This window comes from Alnus glutinosa, chromosome 12 (assembly GCF_958979055.1).
Source record: "Alnus glutinosa chromosome 12, dhAlnGlut1.1, whole genome shotgun sequence".
In the NCBI taxonomy this organism is placed as follows: Eukaryota; Viridiplantae; Streptophyta; class Magnoliopsida; order Fagales; family Betulaceae; genus Alnus; species Alnus glutinosa.
The window spans coordinates 3,056,113-3,075,289 of record NC_084897.1 but is presented as its reverse complement, the minus strand read 5'-3'; the positions used below and the strand labels follow the sequence as shown (position 1 = coordinate 3,075,289).

General features: G+C 35.9%; 3 protein-coding genes across 3 annotated transcripts; 1 reads left to right on the top strand and 2 right to left on the bottom strand.

The window, feature by feature from the left end:
• Nucleotides 1-452: 452 nt before the first annotated feature.
• LOC133851287 (sm-like protein LSM4) lies at nucleotides 453-6,026 on the top strand. Its single transcript, XM_062287624.1, has 8 exons — nucleotides 453-573; nucleotides 889-924; nucleotides 1,100-1,141; nucleotides 1,265-1,363; nucleotides 1,504-1,581; nucleotides 4,574-4,613; nucleotides 5,006-5,173; nucleotides 5,587-6,026. The coding sequence occupies exons 2-8, from the start codon at nucleotides 922-924 to the stop codon at nucleotides 5,607-5,609; spliced, it is 453 nt and encodes a 150-aa protein (XP_062143608.1). The 5' UTR covers nucleotides 453-573; nucleotides 889-921; the 3' UTR covers nucleotides 5,610-6,026.
• Nucleotides 6,027-6,236: 210 nt separating this feature from the next.
• On the bottom strand, nucleotides 6,237-11,321 carry LOC133852792 (WD repeat-containing protein GTS1). Its single transcript, XM_062289554.1, has 8 exons — nucleotides 11,087-11,321; nucleotides 10,576-10,783; nucleotides 10,335-10,430; nucleotides 10,044-10,118; nucleotides 9,453-9,563; nucleotides 8,292-8,383; nucleotides 7,751-7,835; nucleotides 6,237-6,871 (listed from the first exon to the last, which is right to left on the bottom strand). Exons 1-8 carry the CDS (start codon nucleotides 11,218-11,220, stop codon nucleotides 6,506-6,508), a joined length of 1,167 nt encoding a protein of 388 aa, XP_062145538.1. The 5' UTR covers nucleotides 11,221-11,321; the 3' UTR covers nucleotides 6,237-6,505.
• Nucleotides 11,322-13,247: 1,926 nt separating this feature from the next.
• Nucleotides 13,248-18,083, bottom strand: LOC133851963 (uncharacterized protein Os08g0359500). The gene is made up of 6 exons (XM_062288600.1): nucleotides 17,935-18,083; nucleotides 16,613-16,799; nucleotides 15,836-15,989; nucleotides 15,682-15,719; nucleotides 15,373-15,592; nucleotides 13,248-13,576 (listed from the first exon to the last, which is right to left on the bottom strand). The coding sequence occupies exons 1-6, from the start codon at nucleotides 17,937-17,939 to the stop codon at nucleotides 13,467-13,469; spliced, it is 714 nt and encodes a 237-aa protein (XP_062144584.1). The 5' UTR covers nucleotides 17,940-18,083; the 3' UTR covers nucleotides 13,248-13,466.
• Between the last annotated feature and the right edge of the window lie 1,094 nt (nucleotides 18,084-19,177).

Below are 19,177 nucleotides of genomic sequence, written 5' to 3'. Positions count from 1 at the left end.
TTTTTAAGTGTTTGACATGAAAAGTCACTTAAAACTTGATACGTCAGCTAGTATGAAATGAGTGTGATAAATGGGTGCGAAGAGTAGCGTTACTCTTCTCACATGCTTTATTATTAAAAGAGTAATTTTATAAACTATATTTTTATTCTATAATTATCATACGATATTGACGTGACTATATTAACTAACCTTTAAATTAATCATCGTTAAATGCGCTAATGAATAGAATGACTTGACGGGAATTCTCTGTTATTAGATACTTAAAAAAATAATAAATAAAAAAAAAAAAAAAAAAAAAAAAAAAAAAATAAGAGGAGTTATGAGTCCACTTATTCTAGACAATCTAAAATACAATGATCTCATTGATCTGGACGGCCTAAAAAACTTTTATTTTATTTTATTTTATTTTAATTATTTTGAAGTCCGATACATAGTAACGAAATAGTACGTATTCATACTATTTGTTAAACTCATACTTGGACTGCTATACATAGGCGGTCATAGCGAAAGACACCAGTTTGATCCCTCGGAACTAAATTTTCTCTTCAAGTAGCGATTGAAGCCTCCTGAACGGTAAGCTCCATTTCTCGTAGTTTTTAGGGTTTCAAAGCAAATACTTACCCAAAGAAAAAGGTTTCAAAGCTCGGTTACTATATATTCGACCTCTTTCTTTGTGTACCCGCAATCTCTCTGCCTCTAAGAGCATAACCAGTAGCTAGTTCTTCTTTTCTTTTCTTTTCTTTTCTTTTTTTAGGGTTAGGGTTTTAAACTCTATTCTTGGTTATTATAGATTGCTCGATCGAATTAAAGTTTGAATTTTTTTTTCTTGGATGAATAAAAGTTTGAAATTTGTTCAACTGCATTAATTTTTTACTGTCTTTGTTGCAGGTTTTGTTTGGTCTGCTTTCTGTGCCCTAAAATATGGTACGTTGCTCTACGATTATTATTATTTTTTTTACCTTCTGTTTGGTTGCCGAGAAATTAGAGGAAAACCGAGAATTAGGATCAAAACCCTAATTTTGATCCTAATTATATTATTCCCTTATTTTTTGAAAAAAAAAAAAAAATTCTACTTACTTTTTTTCTTTGGCTGTTGCAGCTTCCACTTTCTCTACTTAAGAGTGCCCAAGGGCACCCAATGGTAAGAGCTTTCATTTCCGTATCAAAAAAAATTATGCATTGAAAATAGACAGGTTATTATGCTTCCTAGATATTGTGTTATGCTTAGGGATTCGTAATGTGAAGTTATTATGTATTGTAACAGTTGGTGGAACTGAAAAATGGGGAGACCTACAACGGGCATTTGGTCAACTGTGATACTTGGATGAACATTCATCTCCGTGAAGTTATCTGTACCTCTAAAGTAATATATTGCCAATTCTCAGACCCTTATTTGTTTATAGACAAGCTCACTTTTGTTCTTCAAAGCATGTTTTGCTTGATAATGAGAATGTTGCTTTCTTATTAAGATTATAATCAAATGTTATCGGAATCATGATGTAGGATGGTGATAGATTTTGGCGAATGCCTGAATGCTACATCCGCGGGAATACAATCAAGTACCTTCGAGTTCCTGATGAGGTATGTTAAATGGTGTTGTTAATTATCTGCAAATATAGAAGCTTTGTGTTCATCTTTGTATTTTGAGTCTCTCTCTCTCTTTTCATGGATTAGTGCATTTAGAATCTATCATGAGATTCTTAATTTTATCTAACATCTATGCTATTTGTGTTGTTAGTTATTCGTGTTGTCGAGTAGCATTAAGTAAGGCATGATTAGAGTTTGCATTGTGCTTTGTGGAAGGTGCTGTCATTGCTTTATAGTTATCAAAAGAGGTTTCTTTTCTTTCGAGCTAATTGCATTTGATAAATTCTTCTTTTTACTGAACAGTATAGATTCATACCTTTCTAATTTGGATATGTAGTTAAAAGATTTCTATCTGAATTGTTGTTCAACCGTGTTATTCACTGGTTGCTTGTACTCGTATATATAGAGAATAGATTTCAAGTGTTTTAGATAGAAAGAGTTTCTATCTAGGAGTGTTTATAGAGATTGAAAATACACTATAGGATAAGAATAATTCAAATCTATTCTAATCTAAAACAGATACAACCAGTTAGAGTTCTACTCTAAGTCTAACCGGTTTGTTTACAATTCAAAACTAGAAGTTATCTCTTATCTTCAGTTTGAGGATAAGAGACCGTTAGTACTCGGACTCTTGTTCAGCGGAGGTCCTTTCACCAACAAGAGAGTAGGGAGAGGGAGTGGAGGTGAGGGAGGGCAACAACTGATATAGGCCGTGTTTAAGAGGACCCTGATGGAGGATGGACCTGGTTTGGCAGTCTTTGATAACAAAAAAGGAAGAGTGAAACTCAAAAAACACAGAATTATCATGAGCGAATTTACTGACAGAGAGCAGATTTTTGCAAATGGACGGAACATGAAGTAAATTTTTAAGAATAAAGGAACGATTTGGACAAGATATATGGGCAGAACCTACATGGTTTATAGACAAACCTATATCGTTTCCCACACGCATCTGGTCAGGACCCGTGTATGCATCTGAGGAGATGGTGAGGTTGTTCAAGTCATGAGTGAGGTAGTGAGTGGCTCCTGAATCCGGGTACCAGCTCTCATCAGTAGGTAGATTGGGAGAGGAGTAAAAGGCCTGCAGTGGAGAATGAGATTCATTTTAAGAAGCTTGATCAAAGCGTTGGTAACAAGTCCCGGCATAATGACCAAGTTTGTTGCAAATCTAGCAGAGGGGTCTGGATGAACTAGGACCATGAAAATGCTGACCACGGCCATGTCGGCTAGAGGAGGAACAACGTCCACCAGGGAAGGGACTGCGGTAGCCTTAGCCATTGGGTAAACCACGACCACAGGCAACATTGAAGCTGCGGCCACTCTGGCCAGAGCGATTAGGATTTCGAGCAATAACATGGGCAGCAGCATTGGAGAGATTTGTGGTGGCCATTTGCTGCTCGAGTCGCATCTCATGAGCTAGGAGCAAGCTGTATATATCATCACGGGAGATGGGGTCGACCCGAGTGGTGACAGAGGTAACCAGGGGATCAAACTCAGAGCCAAGACCAGCCAGCAAGAAAGACACAGCCTCAAAATCATTGAGGGGTTGGCCACAAGCAACAAGGGTGTCACTGAGGTTTTTTAGTTTATGAAAGTAATCAGTTACAGAAGAACTACCTTTCTTCAGGGTGGCTAGCTGAAAGTGCACCTGCATGATGCGAGCATGTGCTTGGGAAGCAAACATCTTCTCCAAGGATTCCCATAGTGCACGAGAAGTGGTGCAGCCGACAACATGGGATACATAAGAGTCGGATAAAGTCGAGACCAGGACGCTAATGATAAGTTGGTCTTTTTGATACCAGGAGAGGTAATCTGGGTTGGCAATCATGGCAGGAGAGCCAGAAGCAGTAGCGGGATTGACAATCAATTGAGCAGGGGCAAGAATCGTGTCGTCAATGAAACCGTAAACATCTTGACCACGGAGATACGCCAAATGATGAAACTGCCAAGCCATATAGTTGTCTTTGGCTAGTTTGAAAGAGGGAGAGTGGTTCATGTGCGGAATATTAAAAATAGGAGTGGGTTGAGCAAAGGTGGAATCAACGGTAATACTGGATTTGGCCATTGAATTAGAGAAGGAAAGGAGAAAAAAAAAAAAAAAAAAAAAAGACGTTTAGTCTTGTAGGGGCTCTGATACCAGAAAAGATTTCTATCTGAATTGTTGTTCAACCGTGTTATTCACTGGTTGCTTGTACTCGTATATATAGAGAATAGATTACAAGAGTTTTAGATAGAAAGAGTTTCTATCTAGGAGTGTTTATAGAGATTGAAAATACACTATAGGATAAGAATAATTCAAATCTATTCTAATCTAAAACAGATACAACCGGTTAGAGTTCTACTCCAAGTCTAACCGGTTTGTTTACAATTCAAAACTAGAAGTTATCTCTTATCTTCAGTTGAGGATAAGAGACCGTTAGTACTCAGACTCTTTGATGAGAGTCCGTGTGCTTTAACAGTAGTCAATGGATTTTTTTTTATTTTTTTTTGGCATTAGATTCAACCTACCTGGTTGCCACCTTTATTTTTATATCTACATGGTGTATACATTTTTATTTTACTCTTTTTCTTTTTTTCTTTTTTTCTTTTTGAGAAGTAATAAAGATTTTATATAAAAGTGTAAGGCGCTCCTAAGTACACAGGAACTATTAAAGCAGCCTACAAAAAAAAAAAGAAAAAAAAACCCAACAACCCTCAAAAACCCTAGCCCTCAATCCCAAAACCTTTGGGAGGCCCCAACGCTACACCACGTGTGCCTTGCCTTAACTAAGCCGGGAGATCAGAATGAAACACATTGGTTTTGGCTTTATGACTCTAGGATCTAGTATTTTTGTGAAATTGAATGATGTTGACAGTTAGCTGATGTATTTAAAATTTGGATGCCATGGCTCTGTAATCATTTGCGTTGGTGCATTTGTTCTTCTTTCTTTTGGTTGTTTTAGTGGTCAATTTCATCAATCTAGTATTGTTTCCTTTGTATTTTCAGGTGATAGATAAGGTTCAGGAAGAAACCAAGAGCCGCTCAGGTATACTCTTTTGTCTTGTAAGACTAGGGTATTTGTTCATATTCTCACTCCTCCAAATGACGAGATAGTTTAGATAGATATATATATTCTGATGAAAGGTATTGCATACCTGAGTTTGTAGAAATTGGATTGTAACCTGTAACTGGATGCATCACTGTGGTGAACATAAATTTCGCAGTTATAATGATTGGTTCTTGTCTAGAGCAGCAAAAATTAATGTAAATATCATATTTGGACTAAAATGATTTAGTTTTACCCGACCATAGTCCTGCTTTGAGTTCTCTTTCAGGCTTTTCACCCTGCAATGGGGTAAGATAAAGCTTTGTGCGTTTATGAAATCGGATATTACTTAAATTTAGCTTCTTATTTGATTAATTGCTTGCATTTTCCAGATAGGAGGCCACCTGGGGTAGGGCGCGGAAGGGGGCGAGGTAGGGAGGATGGTCCTGGAGGACGCCAAGCAAAAGGAATTGGGCGTGGTTTGGATGATGGAAGTGCTAAGGGTCCGGGTGGAGGCCGAGGCAGAGGTGGATCTGGTGGAAAGCCTGGTGGAAACAGAGGTGAACTTATCTAAACCAATATATATTTCTTGGTGATTTTCTTATTAGTGGCATAGAAAGCAAATAAGCTGTCCTATTAAGTACAGAGAGAACACTGGTAGATTATATGCTTTTGTAGTCACCTATTAAATCACACTTATTACAAGCCGTACAGGAAAGAGAATAAAAAAAAAGGGTCACTTATTACAAGCTGCTGATAGACGATAACTCTATATCAAAGCAATAGCAATTTAGTTATTGACTGTACGCTCATTCTGTACCAGCACAAGTTCTAGTTAGAGCCATCAATACTAGGGTTTAAAATCTATATGCTGCCTTATTTTTTCTTTTCATGGTATATTCAGCTTAATGTTCGCCAATGAGATCATAAGAACTCGACTTACCAATCAAATGTATATAATTTTCCTGACCAGGTGTAGGGCGTGGCCGTGGCTGATTTATGTTATGCTGTGGAACAACTAGTAATAAACAGCATGAAGGCATTGGTGTCCAACTTCATTCATATGTGCTGTCTGGGTGGTTAATTTTTTTTGGGTAACGTCCGGATGGTTAGCTGCTCCAATGTTTCCCCGTCCTCGAGAGTTTATTCAGTTGGAATGGTTAATTTTATGTAGCTATTGTAGGTGCAGTATTGCAGAACTTAGTGAGAAGCTTGTACTTTGATTTTTCTGTTCAGCTCAGCGATTCAAACTTAACCCAAAAAAAGAGCTCAATGTTTTTCTGGTATTTTTATTCCTAATGTGTTTTACTTATTACAAGGGTTAAATTCAATGAGAACGCCAGATTTGATCACCAAATCTATGTAGGAATATGGAAAATCAATGAGAACATATAGTATTGTGAATTTCATGCTGATCGGTGGATGAGATTGGTTTGCAAGTTCTAGATATCACAACTGTCTTCTCTATTTGTCTCAATTACAGGTATTGTAGTCTCCTTCAATTGAAAATGTGAAAAACCCTGGCAACGTGATAGGTTTGCTGATTTCTCGAAGTGTGCGAGTCTTCTCTTTATATTTACCAATTATAGCATATGCTTCGTTTTTTTTTGGGTCGGAATATCCTTATATCCAGCAAAACGGAAATTAATCTCTTAATAGGCAACATTATACAAATTCAAACGGAATTTGTAAATTACAAATTTTTTACAACCAAACCCAGCTCTCCAGTCTCCAACCCAGTTTTGGAGGAAAAACAAAATTATGTTCTCTTCCCCCAACCCTAACAAAAAAAATAAAATCAAAACAAATAAAATAAAGAGAATCTAATTAAACCAAAAAACCAAAAAGAAAGATACATTAGGATACGAAGTGCACTAAAAAAATATGGGTAGCTAGTAGGGATGGTGCCTACTTTTCTTGCGAGTAGTTGGTGACTTCATTATCAATGCGCTTGAAATCCATGATCTATTTATTTGAGGAGAATCATCAGACAACCAGCAACATAAGCGCCCGTCTTCACCCCCCGTCCATCCAAAAATGCCTTGGTTTTGGGGTAGGCCACCATGCACAGTTGACATAGGCAACACACTTCTGACAATACCAGTGTGCCCACCCTCAAGAACTGCTTCCGGAGATCCTATTGTTGCCGCTCCATTATAGTTTACCGGAAAGTAGCCTAAAGTGCCAGCATTAGTGCCACCGATCACCCATAGTCGCTTGGCTTCTTCCGAGTAGTGACAATCAACAAAATAATCTATCTGCAAAAAAAGATGGGTAATGGGGACACAATCTGGGAGGTAAATTTGTTTGCATCCTCTAACTACTAAGTTCCAATTAAGAAACAAATGTCCAAAATTCGTTGCTTTGGGTCTATCATCTAATGAAGGACCCAGAATTCTTCCTGCCAATCTGAGTGGTTAGCCAAAAAGTTCTAAAACAAGCTACTAAACTTAAGTTGAAGACCGCAGTTTCAGTGCTTATGCTGTCTAAAGAGCCTTTCAATTGGAACAGGATCCTCTCCATTCTAGATTAGATTTCACAGCATTTAACGGTGTATATGATGTTCACGTTGCCAAGTCATTTAAAAAATATGTACACTGTTAGATACTGTGAAATCTAATCTTGATCATGAAATACTTCATCTCCATTTCACTTGTAATGGAGAGGATCCAATTCACTTTTAACTTGGTACAAGTAAAAGCAGGGTTGACACATGCAGAAGATGTGATTTGGTAAGTAATGCTGCAAAACCACAGTTATGAAACATTTGACTGCTTGTCTAAGTAATCTTGCTGGTCACTTGCATCTTTATTTACCACAAGGATTAAAAATCTTGAGCTTTGCTTCTGCTTTCCTAGGGTAGGGTTGATGGTACAACCCAACTATGCTTTGTTGAGAGTTGAGAAGTTCTATACTATTCCCACCTCAAGAAGTTCTCAGACAACCAAGGGGTTAACTCCGGGCTTAATCCTAAGGGGGGCCCTTAGCTCTGATATAACCTCAATATGGTGTGTGATGCATCTCATTTATTTTAAAAGAAAGCACTGAAAAAAAATTACGCATTTATGTACACTTGAACCATAGTTATTCTCCTAATTGACTTAAAGGAGTACTTTCTACCAACATGAAAGACTTACCTGATCTAACGTCCAACTATCAGAAGCCAATGATCGAGTGTCTTGGAAGCTTGCTTCATTTTTTGCACCTTCCAAGTCCCAAACACTATGAGGGGAAGCAATTGAAGTAAGTTATCAGGAATTTTACATATATTGTGGCAGCTGATCAGAGTAAAATATGAGTATCAAGTACAAATCTGAATATTTAACATGAGACATATTGGAGAGGTGAGACAAGAAATCTGATTCTTGGCATGGGTTGTAACTTCAGATATAATGTATATAAAGAACATGTGTCTGGTGAGTGTGTGGCTGTGTTTGTGTGTAGAGAGGGAGGGAGGGAGACAAGAAATCTGATTCTTGGCATGGGTTGTAACTTCAGATATAATGTATATAAAGAACGTGTGTCTGGTGAGTGTGTGGCTGTTAATGGGAAAAAGATTGTCATAAAACACCCCAATATGCCTCATGATTCTCACAGGAAGATCAAGGAGTGGAAATTTCCTAAGAGTATATTTCCAGTAACGTACTAAATACCAGTTAATGGGAAAAAGATTGATACCTTAAGGTCTCAATATGGGTCAAACACCAGAGCTTTTGATACCTCTCTCCAAGAAATCCCACTTTCCCAATTGAAGTTCCCACATTAATTACCTGAATTATTATAATTGTCAATATCGTAAATTTATAGAGGAAAATCCATTAATGGCTCCAAGAAAATAAGAACTTGTCAACTAAGATGCCATTCATTTATCGAATGAGCTCAAGCACTTAATGCATCAAAATATGTCATTAAGTGTATCAAATAGCAAGTTTTTGTGAGATTCCTTTTCTTTTAAAGTAATTTATGTAAGACATCTTGCAGTTGAAAAAAGAAAAGGAAAATTTGCCCCTTTTTTTCTGAAGTTACAAAAGAATATGCCCTTAGATACTGAAAAGCAAACCATAAAAAGGACTCTTCTATGAGGAGTAATCAGTGTGCTAAAGAGTAAACAAGTTTTGATTAAATGTGCACAACCAAGACAATTTACATCAACAAGGCAACCTATGTCCCTTATGCAGTGACATACATATATTAATAGTATAATACCACTGAGATGGTCCTAAGTAAAAGAGATGGCTATGATTTAAATTCTCCTAATGATGCATTGTCCTGCAGGTAGGACCTTCTAACAAGTAAAAATTCTACAAGATTTTACTATTTCAATGGTCGCTAGGAACTTTAACCATAACAAATGCAAAACTGTGAATTAGAATATTGAAATATAAAAGAAATGATCCAGGAACACTTTTCAAGTAAAAGCTTAAAAACACACATTTCTACGAGGCTACATAACACATAATATAAAGAAGACCTAGATGAATAGAATTATACCGGTTTTTCCAATAAAATATGTCCCTTATTTGAAATGGGCTATACAAGATCTCTTTTCAAGGAGTTATTAAATATGATGATAACCTCAGGTATATTCTGAAAACAAGAAATTACCACATAAATTACATGCTAAAAATCACTGCTGCTAAATTTCCTAACTACCCCAAGCCCACTTGCATTTTTCAGCAATTGTTTCTCAAAACGGCCAATCATTTGCTCTGATCAACGTCCCTCTCCATAGATATAGAAACAACTGACCAGTTCATATATCATTCTCCATCAACTAGTTGACCACAAAATTTTGAACACTAAAACAAATAATACTGAGAATTACAGGCTTGTGCTTACTGATTCCAGATGATCATCGTCATTGATTTCTCCATCGGTATCAAATATACATATCAATCCATCTACAGATGCAGAAACAAGCTTGCTTCGTTGGTCGGGGACAAAGTGAACCTATCACCAATTACGAAGCTTTAGAAAACCCAGAACAAACATGTGCTATATAAATCAAGTAATAAAATTCCATCATCTGTATTATATCAACAGATCACAAAAGCACTCCATACAAACAATTTTTTTATGAAACTCTCCAAGACGTCTGCGACAAAACAGGTTGACAACTACAATTCATCTGAGAAGTATCACAAAATAAATATAATGCAAGCTTGCCCAAGGTAGAGTGCCATAGACTTCCAGATAATCAAATGTAATGCAAGCCTCAAGCTTTACCAGTGTAAGCCCCAACCACAATCAACTGATACTCCTGACTACACTTACAGTTTTTGTATTCTAACTACACTTCAAGTACTTGAAAAGGAGAAATTAAAAACTAAGTGATGTCACTATTTGCCTACTCATAAACTAGTAAATAAGTGAACATGATTCAACCTAGATATATAGACATATTTCACAGGCATAGGCATCCGAACAAACCTGCGTAACATCATCCACATGGGAGTCCTCCAAACAAGCAACTTGCCTTTTGTTCCTCCAATCCCAGAAGATTATCTGAGTTTATTAGTCATCATTCAAGAAAAGATAATCATAAGTGTATAAACTTGTAAATGGCTACATTTTACTTCATTCCTTTGTCTAACAAAGGAATAAAAAACTTCAAACACATTATAGAGGAAACATCACCAGAACTAGCAAATAATAATCTCAACCAAAAAACTAACATTCATAACGCTCAATATGATTAATCTCCTACTATAGACATCAAACCTGAGATTTACATCCTGCAGCAAGAAGATTATCGGTTGACCCTCCAAACGAGAAGCTAAAGACCTCTTGCGAATCGCCAGCACTTATACATGAAACCTGCAGTATAAATAATAAAAAAATAAAAAAATAGAATCCCTCATTCTTAAATGAATTTACAACCAAAACCACTACAAAAATTTATATAGCACATAACCATAATGATGCACATTATGTATATGCAGAGAGAGACCAAGGGAGCTACCTGCTGGAATGACCTCGTGTCCCAAGCTCTAATGGTTCCATCAGAAGAGCAAGAGTGCAATACATGCGGAGCTGACGCGCCTGAGCATGAGATATGATTTATGGCTGCAGAGTGACCCCTACACTCTCCATAGTACTGACCAGTCACCGGTGAGTACAGCTTCACTGCATTTGTTGACAATGACACCGCCATTGCCGTCCAATCATCCCTTCCATCCAAAACCCAGACAACAATTTTAACCCTCTAAATCGAAAATTACTGAAACCCATTTAACAATTAACCGTTTGGTCCGCAAGAAAGTGTAGGAAAAGCACAAAAGCTAATACGCATAGCGAGAACCCACGAACCCAGTTGAAAACTTTGATTATCTCAACGTATAGGTAGTTTATAAGGCTCAAAATATTTTTTTTTTTTTCTTCCCAGTTTTCCCATAATTTCTCGGGCAAAAAGAACAGCAACAAAGGAAAATTAAGCCATAGTAGGGGGGAAAAGAAACAAAAAAGAACCGTACTTGGGGACGATTTGGAAAACGTAGTCGTCGCCGAAGTTGGTTTGAATTGAGTTTTTAAGACCAAACCGCTTACAAGAGTTATTATTGAGATTGGAAGAAGGTTGTTCTTCGACATCCATGTCCGTGGCCTCCATCTCTGTGTGTCCTTGAGCTTTAAGGAAACTGATAAAAAAGACCTCCTCCTGGTGTTTTAGGGCTCACAGTAGGCTTTCGGCACTTGAAAAAAAAAAAGAAAAAAAAAAAGTCCTTTCTGCAAAAAATCAGTTTGATTGAAGGGCCTCATCCTTGTTTGAAGAATTGAAGCTTCTTTTGTAGAGGAATCGGCCCAAACTAATTATTTGTTCATTTGGATCCATTTTAAGTTTAGATTATATTTTTTTATATATCTCACGTTATTTAAAATTTTAAATGGAATGACACAATGTTTAAATAACGTGATAATATGTATATTATTATAAAATAAAATAAAATTTTAACCATAAAAAAAAATAAAATAAAATAAAATAAAATAAAAAAATCATATTCTATGAATATAGGGCTTAACGACAAATAATTTTTGTTAAGCACATTTAGTTATCTTAACCCAACTCAATTGAAGATAACTGATAATAGCTTAAATGTGCATATTTTACTTATTAAAGTAAACATTATCATACCTTATAATGATTTAATTTTTACATTTTATATTTAATTGTGAAATATTGTTCAATTATTAATCTTAAGCTTAGATAATATATTAATTCAAGATATTGTGTTATGTAAGAATTACAAAAGAAAGCAAAAAGTAAAAGCTAAGAAGTGGGTCAAAAAGAAGTTCATCATATGCCCAAAATAGAGTCCAACGTATAATATAAGAAGAGGTGAAACCAAACTGCTGGACTCACGAATTGAAGAAACATTCTAATACGAGATATGATTCCACAATTAAATATAAAATGTAAGAATTAAATCATAATAAGTATGAATGTTTACTTTAATAGATAAAATATACACATTTAAGCTATCAATAGCTAAAAAAAAAAAAAAAAAATTTGTTAAGTACATTTAGTTATCTTAACCCCACTCAATTGAAATAGAGAGAATGACATTCGGGCATAAATGACATACTAACAACAGTAAAGAGTGTAATGAAATTAATAATTTTTTGTTGAGCACATTATTATTGTGATTTAATTGTTATCTTCTAAGTAATTATTTGCTATTAGGATGAGGTTATCGTTTATTAAGTTGTGTTCTATCTTGAAACGTATACGTTTATTTAAACGTTAGTGATCATGAATAAAAAGTATAGAACACTTAGACATCCACCCATTCAATTTTATTTATTTTTTTTTCAAATTCTCTATGGCCTTTCCCTACTCTCAAGCTCTAACTCCAACCCCTTCCACTCCTATGGCACCTATTTCTTCAGAAATGATCTTTCACAACATTTTTACACAACTTCCGCACAACCAAGACACATTACTATGACCCACATGCGTGAGTTCTACCAATGTATGTTGATTATGTAAAAGTTGTGTAAAAGTTGTGTAAAAGGAATTGTACAAGAATCACCCCCCATCTCTTCAAGATGATACTCCGACCTCTTCCACCCCTATGAGTTCTACCAATGTGCCTAGTAGTGTGAAAATTGTGTAAAAGAAATTATACAAGAATCACCTCCCATCTCTTCAAGCTGATACTCCGACCCCTTCCACTCCTATAGGTCCTACCAATATATTTTGATTGTATAAAAATTGTGTAAAAGAAATTGTACAAGAATCACCCTCATCTCTCCAAGCCGATACTCCGACCCCCTCCACCCCTATGGCACCTATCTCTTCAGGCTCATACTATCACCCCTTCCACCCCTATGACACTTATCTCTTCCAAAATTAATGTGAAAGACCATCTTTTTCTCTTTTTTTTATCCTCTCAATATTAATGTTACTTTTAAAATCATCATTAAAATCTAATAACAATCCATCTCAAATTCAATGATGATTTTAAGAGTCACATTAATTTAAAAAGATAAAAAAAAAAATATATCCCAAGCATTACCCGTCTTCCAAACTCTGTCATCCTCCAAATAAACAGTGACTATAACCTTCCAACCAGTAAATGATGGGTAAATAAGAATCAAATTCAGATATTACCTAGGATTATCATCAATGAAACAAAGTTGCTAAACATCCTAGTTCAAGTAAAAATAGTATTTGCCTGTCTGTAACACAAATTAATGCTCTTAGCCAACACAATATATTGTGCGAATTTGAAGATCAGTAACATCAACTCCGTTAGAGCAAACAACACCCATTGATACAGTCATAGAGACTGACAATTTCACCCTCACATACTCAAAGCCATAGTTAATAGAGATTCTCAACCACCACAAACATTACTATGTGCTTGGAGCAGCTTCTTTTCTCTCTTCGCTCTTAACAGCATCGGCTTTTTCAGTCTTCTCATCTCCTTCCGGCTTCTCATTGTCTGGCTTTGAAACTTCTTGCTCTGACATAACAGAAAAGGCATAGCCTTGTTAAAGAGATGTAAGAAAGAAAACCATAAAAGAAGAGCTTGAGAAACTTAACCACCTCCAACATGAAACAAAAGGCAAGTTCACTACTGTATTAAATTGAAAGTCTAAGGTAGAAGTAAAATGGCAGGTCCCCTACGTATGCATTTTGAAGCAACTCCAAATTTCTTCTTCCAAAAAAGTAAGATCAAAGAAGTTAAAAGTGAACACACAACACACAACACACAAATTTATCCTTTGTATAGTATCTCTGCAACTTTATACATTTCCTAATCCATGCTTCTTTAATTTAACAAGAACCATCAGCACTTCAACATTTCCACAATGACATAGTATCTGAATTAATTAAACCATTGGAGCAAGATGACAACTAACTGATTAATATAAATCAACCTTCAACAATAGGACCTAAAAATAGCTTGAAGCTTGTTCAATTGCAATTTTCAAAAAGTGTTTTCACTTTTTCGATGAAAGCGCTCTTCAAGCATAGTGTTATCCAAACCAATTTTTAAATGCAGTTCCCACAAAAACAATTTTCAGTTTATGTTTTCAAAACAACACCCACTTTTTATAAAACTTTCACGTAAGAACGCTTTGAAAACTCATGCTTAGTTTCTAAAAAACAAGTTGAAAACACCATTGAAAATAATGTTCAGCCTTTCATACACAACCTCTACTTAAGAAAAAAGACAGTGAAGGCTAGCCTCCGCCCTGTCAATGCTGACCCTTCACTGAAGGTGGAGGTGGATCTCCCCTCCCCACCTTCCTCATTGAGGAGGGATGAGGACCATCTTCGTAACAAGTGAAATGAAGAGAAACCATTTAATGGTTCAAATTAAATTTCATAAATATATATATATATATATATTGCCACAAGGTAAATATTTGTAAGAAGTGGATCTCTCCTCCCCACCTTCCCGACTGACAAGGAGGTGGCCGCAAATCACTCCTATCGAGCCACCTCCATTGATCCAGGGGGTGACTCACAGCCACCCTCACTCACATGGGTGACTCATACCCACCCCCACTAAGTGTGGCCACCCTTGGGACAAAGGGATGGCTGCACGAGCCACCCCATTCACACAAGGGTAGCTTGCGACCACCCCAAGTCACACAAGGGTGGCCACGAGCACCCTGGGGGTGCTCGAAACCACCCTCTTACCCCTAATCTATTTCTTTTTTTATTTTTTTTTTGAGAAAAAGGATATAATTGTACTTTTATACTAGGGAATCTGCACAATATTGGAGGGAATGATTGATTTAATAATGGAAACAATCACAATAAGTTAAAAGATAAAAGTAGGAACTCGTGGAGCAGTTTGATAAAATGCTCAAAACTTAAGGATTAATTCAATAATTTTTCCTCTTAGGTTTTCAAACATTGTTTTCATTACCACATCCAAACACTGTACAATTTTTTTTATTTTTTTTCCTTGCAGAAAGACTTTACAATTTCTTTTTCTTTCGGAAACACTTTTCATGGTAATCCTATCAAGTTTTTAGATGCAGATACCACCTAGCACTTTTCACTTATCAAACGCTAAAACACTTCTCAAAACATAAAACAGAAACCACATTTAGAAAACTTATCCTACCTAATTATTTTTCAGCTCTCTTTACGTGATCTAAGTTATAGAAACGTGTTTGCTAATTCTACATCTTGAAGGCATAATTAGTTCCTGACAATTTAGAACATAACCAGATACAATTCATCATACAATTTTTTGCACTACACCATCCATCAACTAGAAACACTTAATGGCTTTGTTACCTTCATCATCACTATCATCAAAGTCACCCATTCCATCATCACCCATGCCTTCCATGCCTCCGAGGCCTCCCAGGCCTCCCATGCCTCCCATGCCTCCCAGGCCTCCCATGCCTCCCATGCCTCCCAGGCCTCCCAGGCCACCCAGGCCTTCCATGCCTCCCATGCCTCCCAGGCCTCCCATGCCTCCCATGCCTCCCATGCCTTCCATGCCACCAAATTTCTGCAAAATACACCAATAAATAAGTCAACAAGCACATAACTAAAATTGAAGGTTCAATATCAAAGGCCCATAAGCTAATAATCCCCTACCGAGAAGTCCATTCCTCCCACATCCAAATCATTACCACCTGATCAAAACAAGAAGTAAAAGTCAATTGATTCCCAACTAAGCACGTATCAGCATTTTCCAACTTAAACCAACGCAATTTAAAGAAATAAAACATAGTCCACCAAAAATTAGTACCCTTATCCTCGTCTTCATCCACCCATTTGTCCCAATCTACTTTAATAAAATGTGGAGCCTTGCCATCTTCACGTAGCAGCCTCTTCCACCACACTTTCTCTGCCTTCTCCACAATGCAGAATATACTCCTTACTCCTATATTTATTTTGCTTTCCTAAACCAATGAGCGGAGATGGGCAACAAACACATCAAAAATAAATCGACGAAAGAAATAAGTATTTTCCAAACCCACTCGCAGCATAAACACACGAGTAATGCTATATGAAAGACTCTTATCCCCTCCAAATGTGATATGGCTTTTAAAATCACTATTGGATTTGGTATGAATTAGTATTGAATTTTGATCCAACGGTGATTCTACAAGCCATGTCACATTTAGGGAGATAAAAAAGGGATAAGAGTTGCATATAGCTTTACTCTAAACACACATGCTTCCATATCATTGCACCGCACCAAGCTCTAATACGAAAAATTGACCCAAGGGTCCTAAAGACCATAAGCATAACTATTCTTATTTGTGAAAATATTGTTGAACAACAATAATTGATTTGGATAACTGAGAACCCAATTAACTAATCAATCATTCACTTGTCCAGAGAAAAAAAAAATTGATCATCATTGCAGGGGCAACATAAGGCCAAACCAATAATGATCAACAACAGCAAAAATTGGTGCACACTTTTTTTTTATCTCCTTTTTTAGAAGCATATAGAAAACACAAGCAAACAACACAGTAAGATTTATGTCCTATGAATAATTGGTAGAGAGCTTCCTTACCTCTACATTAACCTTATCAAAAAGATTCAACTTCAGCTCATAAACGTTGTCACCCACTCCCGCACTGGCAGAGAAGGTGAAAACTCCTTCTGGCTCAAGATCAACCTTTGCATTTTTGGCATCTGGCAATAGCACTGTAATGTAAACCTCGTTCACACTCTGGGCCCACTTCACCTCAGGATGACGACTACAATATGTTGAAAATGAGAGACAAAACTAAAATAAAAAACGCAAACTATGTTGGAAAGCATTTATTAGGGAAAAAAAATTATAATGAAAATGCAACAAAGTAAAAATAAAACCTTGGAAGTATCAATCTCCAGTGTGCATGGGAAGAACAATTTACAAGCATTTAAGGTATTATAGTTAGAAGCTCTAACGCCATGACAACACATTAACTTCACCTATTCTTTAGCTGCTAATCTAACTAATAGAAAGGAAAATTTTATTTTAGCAATGCAAAAACCTTTAGCTATGACATCTCCCTGCAGACTGCTCAATGTCTAGCTAGGCCCAACAAGCAGTCTAACATTTATCAGTGACAAATACCATAGGCCCTCTAACGTTCTTTAAACAGTACAATTTCTCATACCCAAAATGTGATTTTAAACCAAATTGCATAAAATATATCATTTGGGAGAGTTTTTTTTAAAAAAATTGCGATTTGAGAGTGTAGAAAAATCTGTGTTTTCAGATTGCAGAAAAAACGCACATTTCATAGACAAAAAGTGTGATTTTAAACCAAATCACCGAAAATAAATCGTTTGGGGTTGCATTTCTAAAAAATTGCGAATCGCTATCTAACTAATTTTGCAGATAACTATGACGCATCTAGATATGATTCCATCCAAGAAACTTTGCTAAACATCCTAAACCCTTTCCGCGTTAATTTTTTTCCAGGCTTAAAATGTCCAGTTACATTAACTTCTCAGCGAATAATTTTAACAACTTAATCAACTACTTTTCAGACAACTATTACGACGATAAGCATATGATTCAACCGCTACATCTGATAACCGAGCAACCACATTTCATACCATAAATATTTGAGACACATTAAACTCTAATCCCCTGTTTGGTTGCCGAGAAAATGTAGAAACAGAAAGCAAACCAAAAAAGGAAATCAATCACAGCCGCGCAGATTTATCAGACCAAAGCACCACGAAAACAATAAAACTCAAGATCGGATTTTCTCGGGAACCAAACAAACGGATCGAGGAAATAGTGAAGTGCGCAGCAGTAGCACGAGAGCAAATGGAACAAATCAAATGGTCAGAAATTCAGAAACGGAACGAAACGTAAGAAATGAAGCGAAGGCTTACCTCATATTGGCTAAAAATGGAAAAGGGAGGCCGTGAAACCCTAAAAACCAAGCAAAGCGTGAGTTCTCTCTAGTATTCTCTCTCAGTTATGGAGCTGAATATATATATATAATATATGTGACGCCCTCGCTTCTAGTGCTTTCTACTCAATGCACCGCTTCTTAGCATATGGTTAATATTTAGTGACACGGCCGAAGATATTCCAAAGCATTTTTTCTTTTCTTTTCTTTTCTTTTTTTAGAATTTTTTTTTTTTTTTTTTTATAAGTATTTCTTTCTTTTATCAAATCACCATGTTTGAATTTTATCAACTTTTACTCTTTGAAGTTTGCAACCTTATTAAATGACTCTCTTTATATAATTTTCTTAAATTCTTAATGGTGATGAGTGTCACGTGGCCATCAGATCGTGTGTAATCATTCTTATTTGTTGTAGTTCGGTTACCTCATTTGTTATGGAAGGAAGTGGTTGTACGATTATTCGGGCCAACTGAATGCTTAGGCGATAGGCCCCAAATAGTAATAGTGTAATTAAGTTTTTTTTTTTTTTTTAAAAAAAAAAAAAAAAAAAAAACACGCTTAAGGCCTTAATTATGACAAAAAAAAAAAAATTGTAGCCAATGCTCTTTAATTAAGGTCCAAATTATGATAAAAATAATTACAAAGAATTGAATCCCAATATATTAAGGCTTTAGGAGAAAATAAAGAGAAAAATAAAAAGTCACATTAATGGCACCCTTAAAGCAGTAACTAAATTCATAATTTCACCTGAACTTAAAACCAACATGTTCTCAAAGTTCGTTCGTTAAAATAATTTTTATAATAAAGTAATTTAGTTTTATTCAAATTAAATTCTATATAAAATGAACTATATGTAGCTCAACACAAAATATGTCATATGTTGATTTTTTTTTTTTTTTTTGTAAGCATCAAATGTTGAAATTAAATGTCTCGTAGCATAGATGAATTATGCATGTAGTTTGAAAAAATTTAAGAGAAAAAGCGAGAGTAATAATTTAAAATTATATTGATTTAATTAAATATTTGAATATAAAAAAGACCCCACTTAAATTTGTTACCTTATGCCTTAAGATCTATCGAGCCGACCTTAACAACCATCCTATATGTTTTGGCAGAGGTGGCTGCAACCATCCAACAAGCTCTTTTCTTTTCAAGTTCTAGCTAACTATTAATGACATGGCACCCTTAGTATTGTATATGTCTGACGTAAGCTAGCTGACTTTA

Bases quoted from the DNA above. Each gene is read 5' to 3' on its own strand.
- LOC133852792 (XM_062289554.1), bottom strand. From the start codon at position 11,220: ATGGAGGCCACGGACATGGATGTCGAAGAACAACCTTCTTCCAATCTC. The intron at 8,384-9,452 runs GTAAGCACAAGC...ATAATAATTCAG, and splicing joins ACGATGATCATCTGGAATCA to GTAATTAATGTGGGAACTTC. The intron at 6,872-7,750 runs GTAAGTCTTTCA...CTTTTTTTGCAG, and splicing joins ATAGTTGGACGTTAGATCAG to ATAGATTATTTTGTTGATTG.
- LOC133851287 (XM_062287624.1), top strand. The intron at 1,142-1,264 runs GTAAGAGCTTTC...GTATTGTAACAG, and splicing joins GTGCCCAAGGGCACCCAATG to TTGGTGGAACTGAAAAATGG. The intron at 5,174-5,586 runs GTGAACTTATCT...TTTCCTGACCAG, and splicing joins AAAGCCTGGTGGAAACAGAG to GTGTAGGGCGTGGCCGTGGC.
- LOC133851963 (XM_062288600.1), bottom strand. The intron at 15,593-15,681 runs GTAGGGGATTAT...TGTATTTTGCAG, and splicing joins TGGGAGGAATGGACTTCTCG to AAATTTGGTGGCATGGAAGG. The intron at 13,577-15,372 runs GTAACAAAGCCA...CTGTTATGTCAG, and splicing joins TGATGATAGTGATGATGAAG to AGCAAGAAGTTTCAAAGCCA.